Source organism: Mugil cephalus, chromosome 14 (assembly GCF_022458985.1).
Source record: "Mugil cephalus isolate CIBA_MC_2020 chromosome 14, CIBA_Mcephalus_1.1, whole genome shotgun sequence".
Taxonomy (NCBI): domain Eukaryota; kingdom Metazoa; phylum Chordata; class Actinopteri; order Mugiliformes; family Mugilidae; genus Mugil; species Mugil cephalus.
Genome location: NC_061783.1, coordinates 23375132 through 23395438, shown reverse-complemented (window position 1 = coordinate 23395438; position 20307 = coordinate 23375132). Strand labels below are relative to the sequence as shown.

The 20307-nt window shown below is 39.6% G+C and overlaps 1 protein-coding gene and 1 gene segment (V, D, J or C); one reads left to right on the top strand and one right to left on the bottom strand.

The window, feature by feature from the left end:
* Positions 1-747: 747 nt before the first annotated feature.
* LOC125020470 (NLR family CARD domain-containing protein 3-like) lies at positions 748-12964 on the top strand. 2 transcript variants are annotated; one of them, XM_047605818.1, is made up of 12 exons: positions 748-898; positions 2022-2108; positions 2518-2622; positions 2745-2825; positions 3715-3798; positions 5165-5240; positions 5379-5607; positions 5686-7474; positions 8784-8957; positions 9084-9257; positions 10270-10443; positions 12058-12964. In XM_047605818.1, exons 2-12 carry the CDS (start codon positions 2023-2025, stop codon positions 12137-12139), a joined length of 3054 nt encoding a protein of 1017 aa, XP_047461774.1. In that variant the 5' UTR covers positions 748-898; position 2022; the 3' UTR covers positions 12140-12964. The 2 variants fall into 2 exon arrangements, with proteins under 2 accessions (XP_047461774.1, XP_047461773.1); XM_047605817.1 differs by having other exon boundaries at positions 2742-2825.
* Positions 12965-17185: 4221 nt separating this feature from the next.
* On the bottom strand, positions 17186-19981 carry LOC125020330. The segment is given in 3 exon segments: positions 17186-17685; positions 18379-18430; positions 19970-19981. Coding segments are annotated over 3 exon segments (393 nt in total).
* Positions 19982-20307: the final 326 nt, after the last annotated feature.

Genomic DNA, 20307 nt, shown 5'->3' with positions numbered 1-20307 from the left:
TATATATTATTCATTTCCTGTCAGTATAATAATAATAGTCTTTATAATATACATATATGCAAGCATACATATATACCAACACTTACATATATACACATATAACACACACACAAACTAATATATATAACAACAAAAATTTAAAAATTAAATAACAGTAAGCTCCTTCACCCAGTGTTAGTCAAACACCCTCTTCATTTCTGTAAGAATCCTCTCTTTATATATTTTTAAACTGTTTTATATTCGGACATTCCTTCAGCGTCCCCTCCAAACGGTTCCATAGTTTAACACCACAATTTGAAACACTCATACTCTAATTAATACTCTAAGCGTTCTGTAGTTTAATATCCCCCTACATTTTGAACCTCTCCCCTTCCAATACATCATTTATTTATTTATTTTAAATAAATTTATTTATTTATTTTGCTTTGACTAGGATCTGTGTGATCCTATATCAGTCACCCCATCAACCGCCCTCACCAACACCGGAGCATGTATTATTTTTCTCAAGATTCAATAATCATTTATTGTCATTATGCGTGCACATAACGGCACTTCCGGTGGTAAAAAACAACAACAACAACAACAACAAACAAACAGAAACAAACAAACAAAAAAGTAAAATAACATCTAAATAAAATAAATACAAATGGAGCTGTACAGACATATAGCCTACATATAAATAAGTCAGCATGGTTGTTCCTACTGTGTGTGTGTGGGTGGGGTTTTTTTTCTTGGTTTATTTTCACGGATGTGGTTACTTATTTGACTCGCCAGATCTGGCAACCCTGCCCACAAACAGTTCTGGGGTTTTTTGTTTTTTAGTTTAGTTTCTCTTTCGCTTGTCTCGTGACGCTGATGTTTGACTTTTTCTTCGCGGTGTGTAAAAGTCCATCTGAAGGTAAAGAGAGAAGTGTTTTCCACTCCCAGCTTTGACAGAAAGTATCTGATCAGCTCCGGAGAGGACGGTGGACGGAGACGGAACATCGGGTTTTATTCTAGGAGGAGACGTTGAGACACGTCCGCCATTTACAGTCCAACTGCATGTCCGTCCTCCGTTTGAGTCCCTGTGTCATTCTAATCTTATTCAACCTGAGCTTTATTTACTCACTTCGACATTTTATGTTAGGCTATATTTTTTTATTTCATCGATGCCATTTCGCTCTTTTGTGAATTCGCTGAAAGTTAAGGAAAGAAGCGTCCTATCAGTCCGGGAGTCCGTGAAGGCGTCAGCAGTCGCCTGGCAGCTGTTGTAGCTTCATGTAGTGGACTGATAGGAGAAGTACTGATGTTCTGTTTACTGTACCGAATCACTCGAATCAGTTCATTAAAATGATTCGTTCAACTGGTTCGTTCATCGAGTCAGTCAGTGACTCGCGACCTGCATTGAACTGGTTCAGTTGACGAACGAATCACTAACTGATCCGTTCACGTACCGACTCGAGTCGGTGACGCAGCGCGAATCAGTAGATCAGTAGCATTCACTGACCGGTTCCCTCTCCTCAATCACTGACTTTATTCCTCCATTTTCAGCAATATTAAGACCCAACACTAAGAGATGCGTTTACAGCCTTTCAAATAAACAAAGCACAGCCTTTGTGACTGTCTATGCTTTATCCCACTGAAATTAATTCAAACAATTATGAAAGTGAAAAATAAATATAAAGCAAAATGATAAGCAAACACTGTTGTATATTTTAACATATTAACACATTTTAACGACCAAAAATAAAAATAGGCCTCGTTCAGTTTAGTGCAAAAAGCAAATATATCAATTACAAGGAAATGCCATAAAAAATTAAAGATATGGGACCTGCATTAACAATATAAGAGGACAACATAAACTTAAATAGGCTTAAATTTGCAATAATAAATTAAATAACAATGAATATCTAAATAACTTTCTAAACAAAAAACGAAACAAACACGACAAGTGTCAATCTAAGGCGATGAAATTATGCTCAGATTGATGATTTGATGAAGTATTGAGTGTGCGTGGTCTGATGAGGATGTGAATTCAACAGAATGGACAAAGGAAAGGACAAGAAAGAGGATGGGAGGAAAAAGATACCGATCCGTTGTGTCGTCCCTCCACCGCCCGAAGGTCTGAGGTGAGAGGACCACGTCCAACCGACCATCACTCTTCTTCAGGCTCTTCAGTTTTCACGCTTTCACACACTTACATTTACTAGAGGAAGTGACATCATCACAACACTGGAGACACACAATATTAAACACGCAGAATGTTAATCCGTTATGCGGGACCGCAATAAGGAACAAAAAAACTTGTGGCGATATAAGAAGAAGGAAGAAGAAGGAAGAAGAAGAGAAAAGTTGAAAAGTCACAACAAATTTACTTATTACGGTCTTTCAAATTTGATATTGTTTTGTGACTAGCATGTGACAAGGAGATTTCCCATAAGTAGGATAAACAAACAATGTCTTATGTAATAAATTGGCTACTTCTCATACATCTGTCAGAGCTGATCGTTGTGTTTTCTTGTTTCTCTTTCTTATCAGGGTCAGTCAAACACCAGGGTCCCCTCCCACTGAAACCAGTGGAGTGTCTTTGAAGAGTGACTGGTCCAAAGAGCCACCGCTCTACTTTCGAGCTATGAACATCAGGTTATTTCATGACACATCTCTTAAAGGGTTTTAGCTGGATTTAATTCTTCAGCAGGAAAACTTTGATACCTGGACTAAAAAGTTTTTTTTCTCTCTCTGATTATCTTAATTATTGTCAGAAGATCAACTGACCCTGAACCCACCGCTGTGTCTTTGAAGAGTGATTGGTCCAAGGAGCCCCCACTCTACTTTTCCCGACACAGGTAATTTATAACCAAGTTCACGTTTAAAAGTTATTATGGATTAAATCCAGTAAGTTCATGCACCATTCTGTTTGCCAGAGTTGTTGTTCTTCACATAAACGGGAATGTCTTGATGAGATTAAAGCTAACAGATGCTAACTGGGAGCCCGCATTGTCATTTTAGCTGTTTATCAAGAAAATATTCACAATTTCATGATTATTATGGCCTTGAAGTACAGATCCTCAGCTTTAACCTCTTAATCCCTTTTACCCAACAAGCCCAGTTTTGGGTTAGGCAGAATATTTGGCAACTAACTGCCAATAAGTAGGTTATACAATAGGTTTTATGCTAATCCAGAATTTAAAGCTTCAGAATTTCTATTTCTGTCTCAACATTTCATCATCATCTACAAATAACTGATATAAAATGCCATATTACTGCTTTTAGTACCCTTTGTGGTCATTCTGAGCCTATCTACATGATTCTCCAAGAAGTATTCATCACATCTGTGACAGAATCTGAACGCTGTGCCTCAATTTGCCTCTGTTTAGTAGGGAATCTGGCAACACTACCAATAACAAACACAATGAGGCCATTTGGTACTCACAGGGGCTTAGATGTGTAACAGCGATATGAAGCAAATATCAAAGTTTTATGGTTTCTATAATGTGCACAATAGAATTTGACAATGTACAGCCTAGTAAAATAGTCATCAGTTGAATTGTGTGTGCATTGCCTCTTGTATTAATGTGTATGAATGTATTTAGTTATCAAAATCCCAAGGTGGAACACTTAGATTCTCCAAACCTTTGACGAAAACCTGTAGAATGTGTTTGTTTCATGTTTTCTTATAAACTGTAATGACTTCAAAGTTGTGTTATCTCTGTTTTATATCTTAATTATTGTCAGGATCTTCCCTGGAGCTGAACCCACCGCTGTGTCTTTGAAGAGTGATTGGTCCAAGGAGCCACCACTGTACTTTTCCCCACAAAGGTAATGTGGAACTAAGTTCACTAAGTTTAAAGGTTATTATCAGAAGGTTCATGCACCATTCTGATTGCCAGAGTTGTTGTTTGTGTCTGACGCTAACCGATGCTAACTGGGAGGTAAAGTTATGTGAGAAATTGGATAGGATAGAAACAATCTCATTTTCATCTAGGTTTTTTTTATTTTATTTTACCCAGTGTGTTATCTGTGTCTTTTTGTCAGTGTTAAGAGAGTAGCCAAACATAATTTCATGATACTATGTATAAATAAATGTATTGAAATTATGTTCATTAACCAATTCATCAATAGTTTATGACAAATTAGGCATGCATAGTGACAGCCACGACGTTACTGATTCTGGGATTCCATTCTCAGTCTTAATAACGGAGTATGCCAGTAAGCCAGGGTCATGCATATGGACCTGGTTGTTTTGGAAATGTATGCCTTTATAACCTCCCAGCACCGTATTGCTTAATACAGTTAATATGTTTTTTTTTTTTCACACCCACATTGGAGGAAAGGTTCATACAGTCTTCTACAGTTGTTTTAACATCTTAAAGTGATTACAAAATAGCTGTTGACTGGATAGATGTTGGACATTCTTTCATTATTTCTTCATGAATTACACTGGTCAAAGATGCAGCCTGAAAAGTCCTGGAAGTCCATGTTAAAGAAAAAAAACTCACAATGACCTGACAAGTTAGGAACAAGGCATGTCATTATCCAAGATCTACCAAAAAGAGAAGACTTTATGAGAGCAAACACAGAAGTTTCCCTGCAGAAAACAGGAAGACCAGATTAGAGAAAAAGAACAGATGGACAATGACAGAGAATAGGCTATAATAGAAACCCAGACGTTTCTGAAGGTAAAGATGTGGAATTTTACGCAGACCCATGGTCAGCCACCTCCTACAGACAAAACTTAACAAACAAACTAACAACTCAACACAGCTGCAGTGAAATCCTGGCAATTCACCACAAAGAAGGAGCCTGACAACCATGGGTCCAGACCTCAGACATCAAATCTGAATAAAGTATTAAAAAACATTTTATTTATGTTTTGATGGATGTGTTCAGTCACACGTGAGAACTCTTTGTAAAATTGTTTGTAGTTCATTCAAGAAACATCTGAGTTGTCCAATTCATATTGACTTTGACCTTTGTTGAAGTACTGGATGGAGAATCTCTCTCCACTAGGCCAATATCAGATGTTTATTAGATGACAAAACTTCAACAAGGATGCATGAGGATTCTATAGAGGAAGCAAAGAGCAGACCAAACTATAGATTAATTATCATCCACCACAGAAAGCTCTTGGAAACCGTGTATAGTGAACCATTATATGTGCTAATCGTTGTTGATTGGTTCACAGGTCATTGGCAGAATCACACTTTTACGAAGCTGTGACAGCCCATTCACGTCAAACAGAACTGGACTCCATCTTTCTGGTCTGTACATGTACTACAACTACTTTCCATCGTCTCCATGCTGCTCTTACCAGTGGATTGTCAGAGTGTCCGACATGGATCTGATGTTTGTCTCCATGGTTTCAGTCTCGTTGTCATTCATATCATCTTCTGTTCCAGCTGCTGGAGGACAACATCATCACTTTCGTGAAGAAGGAACTGAAGAAGATCCAGAAGGTTCTGAGTCCTGATTACCCAGAATACTCGGCGAGTCAGAGGGAGGGTGAGGAGGTGTTGGAGGGTGAGGATGAAGAGCAGAGGAGGAGCAGCAGAGATTTATTTCTGAAGATGACAGTGAACTTCCTGAGGAGAATGAAGCAGGAGGAGCTGGTCGACTCCCTGCAGAGCAGTAAGGAGAATCAGACATGAAATGATGAAATGTTTACTCTATAATTTATGTATTGACATTCTTTTATTGTTCATTCAGGAATTAATCCACCAGCAGTTTGTCAACGTAAAGTTAAATCTGGTCTGAAGGAGAAGTTCCAGTGTGTGTTTGAGGGGATTGCCAAAGTTGGAAACTCAACCCTTCTGAATGAGATCTACACAGAGCTCTACATCACAGAGGGAGGGACTGCAGAGGTCAATGATGAACATGAGGTCAGACAGATTGAAACAGCATCCAGGAAACTAGACAGACCAGAAACAACCATCAGACCAGAAGACCTCTTTAAAGCCTCACCTGGAAGACATGAACCAATCAGAAGAGTGATGACAAAGGGAGTGGCTGGCATTGGGAAAACAGTCTTAACACAGAAGTTCACTCTGGACTGGGCTGAAGACAAAGCCAACCAGGACATCCTCTTCATATTTCCATTGACTTTCAGAGAACTGAATGTGGTGAAAGAGAGAAAGTTCAGCTTGGTGGAACTTGTTCATCACTTCTTCACTGAAACCAAAGAAGCAGGAATCTGCAGCTTTGAAGACTTCCAGGTTGTGTTCATCTTTGACGGTCTGGATGAGTGTCGACTTCCTCTGGACTTCCACAACACTGAGATCCTGACTGATGTTACAGAGTCCACCTCAGTGGATGTGCTGCTGACAAACCTCATCAGGGGGAAACTGCTTCCCTCTGCTCACCTCTGGATAACCACACGACCTGCAGCAGCCAATCAGATCCCTCCTGAGTGTGTTGACATGGTGACAGAGGTCAGAGGGTTCACTGAGCCCCAGAAAGAGGAGTACTTCAGGAAGAGGTTCAGAGATGAGGAGCAGGCCAGCAGCATCATCTCCCACATCAAGACATCACGAAGCCTCCACATCATGTGTCACATCCCAGTCTTCTGCTGGATCACTGCTACAGTTCTGGAGGATGTGTTGGAAACCAGAGAGGGAGGAGAGCTGCCCAAGACCCTGACTGAGATGTACATCCACTTCCTGGTGGTTCAGGCCAAAGTCAAGAAGGTCAAGTATGATGGAGGAGCTGAGACAGATCCACACTGGAGTCCAGAGAGCAGGAAGATGATTGAGTCTCTGGGAAAACTGGCTTTTGATCAGCTGCTGAAAGGAAACCTGATCTTCTATGAATCAGACCTGACAGAGTGTGGCATCGATATCAGAGCAGCCTCAGTGTACTCAGGAGTGTTCACACAGATCTTTAAAGAGGAGAGAGGCCTGTACCAGGACAAGGTGTTCTGCTTCGTCCATCTGAGTGTTCAGGAGTTTCTGGCTGCAGTCTACATGATCCACTGTTACACCAACAGGAAGACAGGGGAGCTGCAGAACTTCCTGGGAGGAAACTACAATAACTCACCTCTGGATGAGTTTCTGAACAGAGTCATGATTAAATCCCTGGAGAGTAAAAATGGTCACCTAGACCTGATGGTTCGCTTCCTTCATGGCCTCTCTCTGGAGTCCAACCAGAGACTCTTAGGAGGTCTGCTGGGTCAGACAGAGATCAGTCCAGAAATCATCCAGAGAACCATCAACAACCTGAAGAAGATGAACACTGGTAAAATCTCTCCTGACAGAAGCATCAACATCTTCCACTGTCTGATGGAGATGAACGACCTCTCAGTTCATCAGGAGATCCAAGAGTTCCTGAAGTCAGAGAACAGATCAAAGAAGGAACTCTCTGAGATCCACTGCTCAGCTCTGGCCTACATGCTGCAGATGTCAGAGGAGGTTCTGGATGAGTTGGACCTGAAGAAGTTCAACACATCACTGGAGGGACGGCGTAGACTGATCCCAGCTGTGAGGAACTGCAGAAAGGCTCGGTGAGTCCTGATCATTAACAGAATCAGTGGAGATTAGCAGTTTACTTCTTCAGACCTTCTCATTAGGGGTGGACGATACTGGGAATTTTGGTATTGATCTGATACCAAAATGCGATACCGATACTTATACTGATTTTTTATTTTTATTTTTTTTTTCTTGAAATGTCATGATCATTAAATAAGTTTAGTTAGTTGACGAAGTCAGTAAGAAAAATATAATAATAAATATAAATATAACCACAATAAAAACAACACAACAGAAAATACCTTGCTTGCACCCAGATATTTGTAAAAAAAAAAAAAAATAATAATAATAATAAAATCAGTAGTGCAGTTAAAGTGTTTATCCCTTGAAGTGCCCTTTTGGCTCTGTGAGGTGCACAGACTTGGAGAGAAGTTGCGCTTGCATGAACTCTGTGAGGAAATTCTAGTAATTTGCTGGATGTATAGAAGAGAAACTGTAACACAAGTATCGATACAAAACCTATACTGGCCTTGGTATCGATACTGGTGATATTTAGATGGATATACCCAGCCCTACTTCTCATTCTTCGATAAACAGTGTTCCTGTTGTACACTGCAAACATAACAGCAAGTTGTATTTTTGTCCCAGATGCTCTGCAGGTGTTTTTAGTTGATTGTGTTTAAAGGTGAATTTATACTGTATTAGTTTAAGATGTGCATGATGTATAAATACAGACTTTGAGCAGGATTTCAAGATATTTTTCAATCTTCACCAGAAATAATGTCCTTTTCCAAATTTACTTAATAATAATAATAATGTTAATAATAATTGATACTGCATAGATCTGACAAGAGGAAATGATCTGTCTGTATTTTGAATAGAATTTCTGAATAACATTATTAGTAGCCAAATTCCCAAGTTGGGTTCTCTCTCTCTGGGTCCAAAAGTAAATCTGCATATCCTGGTGAAAGTGAGATATCAGCAACGGTTTTGATTAGCCCTAACTCATTAGTTTAAAGAGAGATTCTGTATGTTCAGGTCTGAGATTGCCCAGTGATAGGTTTAGCATCTGTTGGGCTAAAGACGAACTCTTCCATTTTTGGATTGAAACTATTGGCAGCAGAGATCATCATCCACTTTTCAGAGACTCTGTGTTGTCTGGAGGCCTCAGCGTAACGTTAAAACTAAGCCATGCTTTGAGAGAGATGATGAAAATGATTGTTTCCTGTCAGACACAGTCAGAGAAGACAAACTGAACCATTAATGTCCAGCCATCAAATGCATGACCTTAATAGGAATGTTTTTGTCCATAATAACGTCTTTCATATATTTGTGTGATGGCAGACTTTTTGGCTGTGGACTCTCAGATGTTCACTGTGAAGTTGTGGTCTCAGCTCTGAAGTCCAGCCCCTCCCACCTGACACACCTGGACCTGAGTGAAAACGCCCTGCAGGATTCAGGAGTGAAGCAGCTGTGTGAAGGATTCAAGAGTCCAAACTGTAGACTGGAGATTCTGAGGTCACTTTTCTATAAGCATCATATTGAGCCATGTTGACATGAACAGTTGCTGACATTTGGATGATGTGTGTAGAAGGCGGACATGATGATGATGATCAATGATTTAGTTTTTTATTCTTTATTCAGATTGAGGGGCTGCATGTTGTCAGAGCTCAGCTTTGATTCTCTGGTCTCAGCTCTGAAGTCCAAACCCTCCCATCTGAAACATCTGGACCTGAGTGAAAACCGTTTGCAGCCTTCAGGAGTGAAGCAGCTGCTTGATCTTGTCAAGAGTCCAAACTGTAGACTGGAGACTCTGAGGTCAGACACTGTGTTTTATTTGTGTGAAAAAAATGAAGTCTGTTTTCTTCTTCTGTGGTTTAGTCCATCGCTCAGTTCCTCTCCAGTTCCTCTTTCTAGTCTGCTTTTGCTCATTTTCTAATGTCTCTCTTTGTCCCTCATTCTCTCTCATCGGACTTATTGTGTAGTGTCATCATTTATCCAAGGATATCACGACCATTAACACCAGGGCAGTCCCCATGTTCTGGACCTTAGTAATTCATTCATGGTGTATACAATAGAAGTCAATAATACACTGGCGATGCTAAGGTATAGGGCCTGCTCAGACCTTTCATTAAGATCTGAACTGCGCAATGTGATCACATGTGGTTAGGGGTGGGTCTGGTTCAGGGTTTATCTGATACTGGAGCCTCAACGGTACTTCTGAAACCGCCGGTGACAAAATTGGTGCCTTTTTATTTTTAAAGAATTTTGTGACCTGCAAGTTAAACAGAATAATAATTTAAATGATATAAATACAACTAAGACTAAGAAATAAAATAACCAATATAAAATAAACTTCATAATTCTAATAAACCAGTGGTGTGGGGTCCGTCAGGCTACATTTCTGGTCTTTTAATAAAATGCTATGCATGGTCAGATGTTGAGTCTTTGGCCAGATGTTGAATCTAATTCCAGGTGTTACCTCCCTTGTTGCAGGTTGACCAGTTTGCATCTTTAGAGGTGAAGTCCAGACAAACATTTGACAAACATTTGGTCTTAGTCATTTTGAAGGTTCACTTCCATCCATGCAGGTGAAAAACTGACCTGACGTCATGTGTAGCGTGAGCACAGCAATAGAGCTAAGGAGGCTAAGCTAATTAAAAACTCACTGGCACCAAATGAAGCACCCAGATCAGTCTGGTTAGCATCGGCCCCGGGGCCATTATGGTACACAGTTTCGGTATCCATTCCTGCATGTACTTCTAATGTCTTTCTTTCTAACTTTCTACTTTCTACCTTCTAACTTGACATCTCATATTTTTTTATATAGCCTGGTCCGCTGCAGTTTGTCAGAGATCAGCTGTGATTCTCTGGTCTCAGCTCTGAAGTCCAACCCCTCCCATCTGAAACATCTGGACCTGAGTGAAAACAATCCAAAGTATTCAGGAGTGAAGAAGCTGTGTTGTTTTCTAGAGAGTCCACACTATAGTCTGGAGACTCCGAGGTCAGTAGAACAGTTTCATGTCTCCTAAACACAATTAGTATCGAAGCAATGATTCTGTGTTCCTTGTAAACCTGCAGCTTCTCGGGTCAGTCGATTCGTTCAGGTAGAATGCTCGCTGCGTTCATGTGTTTGGGTAATAAAGCTTTACAACACATATAGAGACAGTGGAGGTCATTCATCAAACTGTTCCACCATGAGAGAACCCTCCAGTACAGAGGGAATAGATCAGTGACTGACAGCTGAGAAAAAAACCTGAAGGAAAAACAGAAGGAAAAAGAACAAGAAACTGAACCAGAAGAAGAAGAAGCAGAAAAAGATGAACCAGGAGAACAAGAACCAGAATGAGAACCAGAACAAGAACCACAAAAAGAAGAACCAGAAGAACAAGAACCAGAAGAAGAACCATACAAACTAGAACCAGAATAAGGAGAACCAGATGAACCAGAACAAGAACCAGACAAACTAGAACCACAATAAGGAGAACCAGAAGAACAAGAACCAGAACAATTAGAACCAGAAGACGAAAAAGAACCAGAATAAGGAGACTCAGAACAAGAAACTGAAAAAGAAGAACCAGAAGAACAAGACCGAGAATGAAACCCAGAATAAGGAGAACCAGAAGAAGTAGAACTAGAAGAACAAGAACCAGATGAACTAGAACCATAATAAGGAGAACCAGGACAACAACAACCAGAACAATGAGACTCAGAAGAAGAACCAGAAGAAGAAAAAGAAGAACCAGAATAAGGAGACTCAGAAGAAGTACCAGAAAGGAAGGATGAGAAGAATAAGAACCAGAAGAACAAGAACCAGGATAAGGAGGACCAGCAGAGCTAGAACCAGAAGAAGGAGAACCAGAAGAAGAACCAGCATAAGGAGAATCTGAACAAGAACCAGAATACGGAGGACCAGAAGGAGAACCAGAAGGAAAAGCCAGAAACGGAAACAGAAAAAGATGAACCAGAAGAACAAGAACCAGCATAAGAAGAATCTGAACAAGAACCAGAATACGGAGGACCAGAAGGAAAAGCCAGAAACGGAAAAAGAAAAAGATGAACCAGAAGCACAAGAACCGTAATAAGGAGAACCCGAAGAAGAACCAGCATAAGGTGAATCTGAACCAGAACCAGAAGAAGGAGAACCTGAAGAACAAGAACGAGAAAGAAAAACCAGAAACAGAAAAAGATGAACCAGGAGAACCAGAAGAACATGAACTAAAGTCCAGTGTCTATGAGTTTTGTGTAAATGAAGTGACTGAAGCTTTAGTCAGTAACTGAGTCTAAAAGAAGAGAAACGTTTCCTGGAGACTAATGTTCCAAAGAGGGTTAGGGAGTTTATGACCAGAACGTTTCTGGTAGAGTAGAGAACACGAGGTACGAGCTCCCCTCTCCACATTAACTCTGACTGGAAGAAACATTCATGGGACTGAATCCAGTCGACTCCAGGAGAAGACAAGGACAGACTTTAGGACATTTAACACCAGAGCAGCTTCATTGTTATGACACTGGTTTTGAATTAGAGAGGCAACAAAACCCTGATCATGAATTCCCTACTGGAAACGCTAATTTATCTCCTCTTTCTCCTTCTCCTCTGTCTTCTGTATTTCTGGGATAGCTGCCCTGTGTGCTGTGACAGGAGGAGACATGTCCTCAGGAGAAGCAGCAGGTTCAGTGGGAGGTGGGACGAGAGACCATAGACGAGAGACAACAGACGAGAGTCAACAGATGAGAGACAACACTGGGAGGCGTTACTGATTTATAAAAACTCTCACCATGAGACTATGGAACAGTTTCTTTCTCCAAGTCATCCAGTCTTTTAATAAACACACACAGTGACTGTTATAACAGTAATGTTCAATATATTTACTAATTATTAACATATTGGTCTGTTTGTGAATGGGATTAGTTGTGAGTGCGTGTTGTAGAATATTTTATGTTAGTTCATATCTGATTTGTTAATCAGTGCAGTAAATGCTGTTCTTGAAAATCTCCCAGTCACCTGGTGATATTCAATTCTCTCTAAAGACCAGCTCATGCATTTATTTAATCTGAATAAAGATAAGGAATAACTGGTGTGAGGAGAGACCTTGAAGTCCCTTGTGAATTATCGTGAGATATTCGTCAGAGGTCTTGTGAAAACCAGCGCTCATCAACACTCCTTGCTGTTGTTTTCACGGTTGATTGTGAAGCTTTTTGTTCCAACTATATTTTCATTTTATTTCTGCCTTCACTATTCTCTATATAAACAGTAGATTACATGTTTATTTTACTGGAGCTGGAGCTGGAGTGAGCATGATTAATTCATGATTTAGTTTGGACAGATTGTCATATGAGAAGTTGTTGCTGTGTGTCAACACAGGTCTCTGATAAAGACGAGGTATTCTCTGATTGATTGGTGTGTGATTGTTTGTGAACCATATGCAGTAATCTTACATTGTACTCATTGGACTGTAGATACTGTAGATGGCTAGAGGGCTGCATGCATGTGTACTGAGTTATTAAAACATAACTGATTAAACTGGCTCTTTGTGAATTGTCTTTATTGAGAGGAATTTGCACAACAGCCCTACGTCCTTGGAAACTGGTGCAGAGGCAGAGGTTTGGCCTCATGTCGCCTCCAGTTTGTTTTTATGCAGGTCTTCTTGTGTCTGTTTGGACTTGTCTTGGAAACCTTATGATGATGAAGCTATATATGTCCTGTAACCTTTGAGCACCCCTTTGGTTCTCGACGCCCCCTTCTGATTTATTCTGCACAGTCTTCCTCTTTTTGCGCCACATGAACGAGTCACATACACTCAATTGCCACTTTATTAGGTACACTTGTTCAATTGCTTCTTAACACAAATTGCTGATCAGCCAATCACATGGCTGCAGTTCATTGCATTTATTCATGTAGAGGTGATCAAGACAACTTGCTGACCTTCAAACTGAGCATCAGAATGAGGAAGAAAGGTTATTTAAGTGACTTTGAACACGGTATGGTTGTTGGTCTGAGTATTTCATAAAATGCTGATCTACTGGGAGTTTTACATACAACCATCTCTAGGGTTTAACAGAGAACGGTCTGAAAAAGAGAAAATATCCAGTGAGCAGCAGTTGTTGATGTCAGAGGTCAGAGGAGAATGGGAAGACTGGTTGGAGATGATAGAAAGGCAACAGTAACTCAAATAACCACTGGTTCCAACCAAGGAATGCAGAATACCATCTCTGAACGCACAACACGTCCAACCTTGAAGAAGATGGGCTACAGCAGCAGAAGACCACACCGGGGGCCACTCCTGTCAGCTAAGAACAGGAAACTGAGACTACAGTTTACACAGGCTCAACAACACTGGATAATAGAAGACTGGAACATGTCAACCATACATGACTTTATTATTTTTTCAGCGTAAATACAGGTTTATGTACAGGTGGGTGACGGAGTTAGTTTCAAGTTTCTCTGTGCCCATTATACTGACATCGTGCAGTTCATCGTTTCACCACCAGCGGGAGACAAAGCTCCATCATTGAACTGTGTGCAGTCCATTCTTAATGAAAGGATTCTCCACTGGGAGGCGATACTGATTCATAAAAACTCACAACAATTTCTTTCTCTAAGTCATCCAGTCTTTTAACAAACACACTTATGTTCAGTATATTAACTATTATCATGTTGATTTGTTTGTGAATGGGATTACTTGTGATTACATGTTGTAGAGTATTTTATGTAAGTTAAACTATTTGTTCTTTTTTAAATCCCATGATTTTCATGTCCATGCTCTCTTCATGTCCAGTCCCGTCTACAGGACAGATGGTGAGATCCATTCATTCCTTCCAATCATTTTGAGTCAGTGCAGTAAATATTGTTTTGGATGTTCAATTCTGTTTAAAATCTTCATGGAAAAATTAAAACTTTACTTTGGCTCAGTTTTTCGTAAACTCAGTGTGCACATTAAGACCAGTTCATATTTAATCATTTTTAAATATGAAGAAAAACTGGTCTGATGAACAGATCTTTATTATCTAACAACATTCTAATCATTCTGAATCAGTCCAGTAAATATTGTTCTTTAAAGTCTCAAAATCATCTGTTAAAATTCAAAAACTCCACACGGAAGCAGAAGTGACATGATGAGCAGGTCTTTATTGTCTGGAAACACTGAGATGAACTTTACTACAAACTAGAAGAAATGACTGAGAGAAACACAGAAGATGAGACAGAGAAACTGGGAGTTTGGGTGAAGCTTCTCTTCAGTCTTTCACTTCCCTCTCTCAGCTCGGTAACCGTGGCAACAGACAGGCATCACTGCTGAACCACGGCAACAGACAGGTTTCAGGACTAAAGAGGAAACTAAGAAAGAGGCATTTTGTTCCTCTGGTGTCTTCATGTTTCATCTACAAACTACTAACTCTTAGTTTGACTCTTTCAGCACATTTGACTTGATGACTGTAGAGAGACATGGCTCTCTGAGTTAAAGTGTTGAAAACAGATTCACATCATTTTAATTCTCTGTTTTTTACATGAAAGTTAACAAACACAGCAATTATTTTATTGTTGAGGTAAATAAAGTAGAACTCAGAAGAGAGGAAGTTTTTATGAAATGCTTCCGACATAAATAACTATCAGATACATGTCTATCTGAGAGCATAATAAATGAAATAATTACAACACAAATTTAACATGCACTTTAGTTTTCATTAAAATACCCCTTTTCAGCGGATTTCTTGCCCCCTCATCATTTCTCCTGCACTTGGGTCCTACCTCATCTCCTCTACACGCTGACAACATCTGTATGAAGAGAATTGATTAAAACATTCTGGTCTAAATTTCTTTCAGTCGACCTCAAGTCACAGACTAACAAATGAAAACTGATACATTTCTGATCAATATCCAAGAATGAAGTGATTGATCCATTGATCAACATCATGATCAGACTGATCGGTTAATAGTAACAGGAACCATTGTTTAATATTTGTCTGAACTGGAAAACATCAGCACCACATGATGATGAACTGTGTTTTAAATCAACATCTATAAATAAATTATTTCTAAAATCATCACTAACACATTTTAATATAGAGTCAGAGCATTTCCATAGAGAGTGACTTTGCATCAGCAGCACCATGCTCCAGTGCTCTGGGAGAGTTTATAGTCCTGAGAGTTGAAGACTGGATGACTGACAGCTGTCACTCATGATAAAAGAAGCCACAGAAATCCTCCTCATCAAAAACATGACTTTGATCTGCGTCCTCATCTGGACTCTCCTCTGCTGCTGCTTCACAGGTAAAGTCCAGAGAATCAAACTCCTCTCCTCTATCAACATCCGTCCCTCTGAAATGAAGACCACAAAACCATCAAGCTGCTTTATGTTTTTGTCTCTGTATCCTCAGAGTCCAGAGGCCAGGTCACAGTGACTCAGCCTGGATCAGTGAACTCTGGTCTGGGAGGAACCGTCACCATCAGATGTCGAACCAGTCAGGATGTTTATGTTTACAGCTCTAACCACTGTTTAGCCTGGTACCAACAGAGAGATGGAGGAGTTCCTAAACTTCTCATTTACTATGCTAACAGTAGAGAATCAGGGATTCCAGATCGTTTTTCAGGCAGTGGATCAAACTCTGACTTCACTCTGACCATCAGTGGAGTCCAGACTGAAGATGCAGCAGTTTATTACTGTAATGGTGGACACTACATCAACAGTCAGTGGGTGTTCACACAGTGAAAAATCATCGTACAAAAACCTCCCTCAGTCAGACTGAACAGAAACTGAATTGACTGCTGCAGCTGGAAGCTACTGCAGAGACTGATACAGTTCACTGAACACACAAACCAGACGTTGGTTAAAAACTTCATGAAGATCATACACTGCATCTGTCAAAAATAAACTAATTAATCATGTTTATCACACACTACAGGGTTATTGAAGCCTGATCGTTCCAGTTTAAATCCATCAACATCTCAGGCATCACTCACAACATCATAAAATCAACTTGTATGCTGATGATGTTGTATTATATTTCATAAAACCTTCATCTTCCGATTAACCACTGCTAAAGTTAAAGAAGACTCTCTGACTCTCTCCTACTTTATACATCCTATTTAAACATGACAGTTCATGTGAAAAGCGTTGCGATGACCTTTAACCTCAGCTTCATGCTGGATCACAGCTTTTACACTTGAATCCAATCAAAAGTAAAACTGGAGGAACAGATCATCATCATACTGCAAATGTTTTTGATCAATAATCATTAATTTCAATCATAAAAAGATCAAAGAAATATAAAGACTTTTAGAGATTTTTAAACATATGTATTTTTCTGATTGTAGCAGTTGTCTGTGCTCCAACTCATTATTATTCTCTGATAGAAAACAGTAACTTTCAGTTCATCACATAACATCAACATTGTTTCCAGAATGCTCTAGTTATTGTCAAAAACTGAAACTTACATTTATGAGGAAAAACTCAAAGTTATCAAATTCCTTCAAAATTAAAATAAAACCTCATTTATTAATTATTACATCTATTGGAGATAAATTACAGTTTGTTTCATCTGGTTAAATGAATATGGTTCTGAAGATATTTCTTGTGTAAAATATAAATATGCTCAGACAATACTGAGACACTGATCTTCAGATAGTAACTGCAAAGTGATGATAGATGATGTCATCATGTAGTTGAAGAATTAAATTGAATGATCAAATGTGACTGTGAAGAGATACATTCCAGTAAATATTAAAAAAGAACATAATGATGGAGACAAAGTTTCTGATTTGAAGAAGAAACTTTATTGCCTTAAAAAAATGAAGAAAAAAAATGAAATAAAGAAACATGAAAAGCTGTGTTCAGTTGGTCTCATGTTAGAAATAAAGAGACAGAGAAAAGCCAGAGAGCAGAGAGAGAGTGAAAGCAGTGTGAGAGTCCCAGTGAGTCAGGTCAGGACTGGGAACATTGGTCTCTCCTCAGTGTCTCTGAGAGCGGAGTCTGGGAGCCCTGGCTGGCCTCACAGGTCACAGAGACCACCTTCCTCCACTGGTCTGCAGGGAGCCTCAGGGTGCTGCTCCAGCTGTAGTGGCCGTCCTTCTGCAGCACCCCGGGGCTCCTGCTCTGCTCCCCGTTGCTGATGCTGCTGCTGCCGTCCACCTTCCAGGACAGACTCCAGTCTGAGGGGAAGCCCTTGTTGGCCAGGCACATGAGCGTGGCCTTCCCCTGGTCCAGCTCCTCCACGGAGGGAGGCAGCACCGTCAGGGAGGGACGGACATCACCTAGGAGGACAGGGAGCACACAGCTGTCAATCAAACAGCAGACACTTGGACACCTTTACTGTGAGAGAGTTGGACAAGTTCCTGTCAGATGCTTTTTCTGCTCCACCACTCATTCACTCACACATTGTTTCACTTCCCTTTCAGAAAGCTCTCATGCATATCAGCAAGGAGACAATCATCATCCACTTTGACCTGAAATATGTCCAACTACACTGGAAACTAAACAAGCACATGTCTCAACATTTCCAAGAAAACTTTGGCTTCAACATCATCAACATGTCAACCATACATGACTTTAAAGGATTTAGTGGAAACAAGCAGCTCACTGCCACAAAATGATCTTCGTGATTTAACAAACTGTCGACATGATTTCAAAGTCAACGTGAAATAAAAAGACATTTACAAATCCCCATCTTTATCTCCACTCTGTCCAGTTTGACTTGAAGAAAGTCAGATTGAATCCATCCTAACAACAGTTATCTTGATGTCACATTAGAAACTGATCATAGGAGGAATCAACTTTCATCGTTTCTACACTTCAAGCTTTGAAATTTCACTTTGACACAAACGTGAAAATCAAACGTGATCAAAGCTGATCTGAGTTAGCCTCCATGAGGAGAGAGAAACACATCAAGACTAAAACAAGATGAATCTACAATCTAGTATTTAGTATTAAATACAGTAGAAACTTACTTCCAACTTCCAGTCTGGTTCCTCCACCGAACGTGTACCACAGTGATACAAACTCATTGAGGCGCCGTACAAAAACCTCTGACTGTAGAGAGACACGGCTCTCTGACTCTGTCAGACTGAACTAAACCTACAAGCCCTCAAAATTCAACTTTACCATTAAAACCACAAAGAAGGATTTATCCTCTGAACCACACTAATGTTTTAGATTCATTGATATGAGTTTGAAATATCTGATGTCAAATTTGTCACTTGTTCAGAAATAGAAATACAAAAATATGACATGGAAAGATGTTTAGTTTTCCTGAATAAAAAGTCAAGGAAATAAAAAGAGAGAATAACTCCTAAAATAAAACAGATTAAAGTTTGACTTACTTCCAATTTCCAGTCTGGTTCCTCCACCGAACGTGTACCACAGTGATACAAACTCATTGAGGCGCCGTACAAAAACCTCTGACTGTAGAGAGACACGGCTCTCTGACTCTGAAACAAACAAACTCAATAAACTCATTGTCAGGTCACACAGTTCATGATATAAGTGGTTAAAGTGTTGAAAACAGATTCACATCATTTGGATTATTTTATTTATTATGAAAGTTAATTAATACAATCACTATTATCATATTGTTAAGTTAAATAAATAATAATATTTAATAAAAAATGTCTTTATTAAATCCTCTCAATTTAAATAAGTATCAAACACATGTCTATCTGAGATCATAATAAATCTAATGATTAAAATACTAATTTAATTTAACTCCAAGTGTTACGCTGACATCTGTATGAAGAGAATTATTAAAAATATATAATTTATTTCAGTCGACCTCAAGTCACAGACAAACAAATGAACACTGACACATTTCTGATCAATATCCAACAATGAAGTGATTGATCCATTTATCAACATCATGATCAGAGTGATCCAAGTCCCTGTTGGAATCACTCAGAGCATTTCCATAGAGAGTGACTTTGCATCAGCAGCACCATGCTCCAGTGCTCTGGGAGAGTTTATAGTCCTGAGAGTTGAAGACTGGATGACTGACAGCTGTCCTTCATGACAACAGAAGCCATAGAAATCCTCCTCATCAAAAACATGACTTTTATCTGCGTCCTCATCTGGACTCTCCTCTGCTGCTGCTTCACAGGTAAAGTCCAGAGAATCAAACTCCTCTCCTCTATCAACATCCGTCCCTCTGAAATGAAGCCCACAAAACCATCAAGCTGCTTTATGTTTTTGTCTCTGTATCCTCAGAGTCCAGAGGCCAGGTCACAGTGACTCAGCCTGGATCAGTGACCTCTGGTCTGGGAGGAACCGTCACCATCAACTGTAGAACCAGTCAGAATGTTTATTACTACAGCGACTATTACAGCACCTACCACTATTTATCCTGGTACCAACAGAGAGATGGAGGAGTTCCTAAACTTCTCATTTATTATACTAGCACTAGAGCATCAGGGATTCCAGATCGACCAAACCTCCCTCAGTCAGACAGAACAGAAACTGAAGTGACTGTTGCAGCTGGAAGCTACTGCAGAGACTGATACAGTTCACTGAACACACAAACCAAATGTTGGTTAAAAACTACATACACACCATACACTGCATTTTTCAAGATAGAATTTATTATAAGTCAGTAATAAGTGACTTATCATAGAGAGGCTATTTTTCCGGTGTCAAATTTTATCATTTCCATTTCATATCCACCAAATCTCAGGCAGGTATTAATCACATGCACGGTGGATTTTCTGACGCTTACTCCTTTTTAACTGTCATCCAGAAATAAATTAATTATGACCTTTGACCTCAGCTTTATACTGGATCACAGTTTTCTCTCTTAAATCTCATCAAAAGTAAAAATGAAGACACAGATCAACATCATATATGTTTGTGATCAATAATCATCCAGTCATTAATATTAATTTCACTAAGAA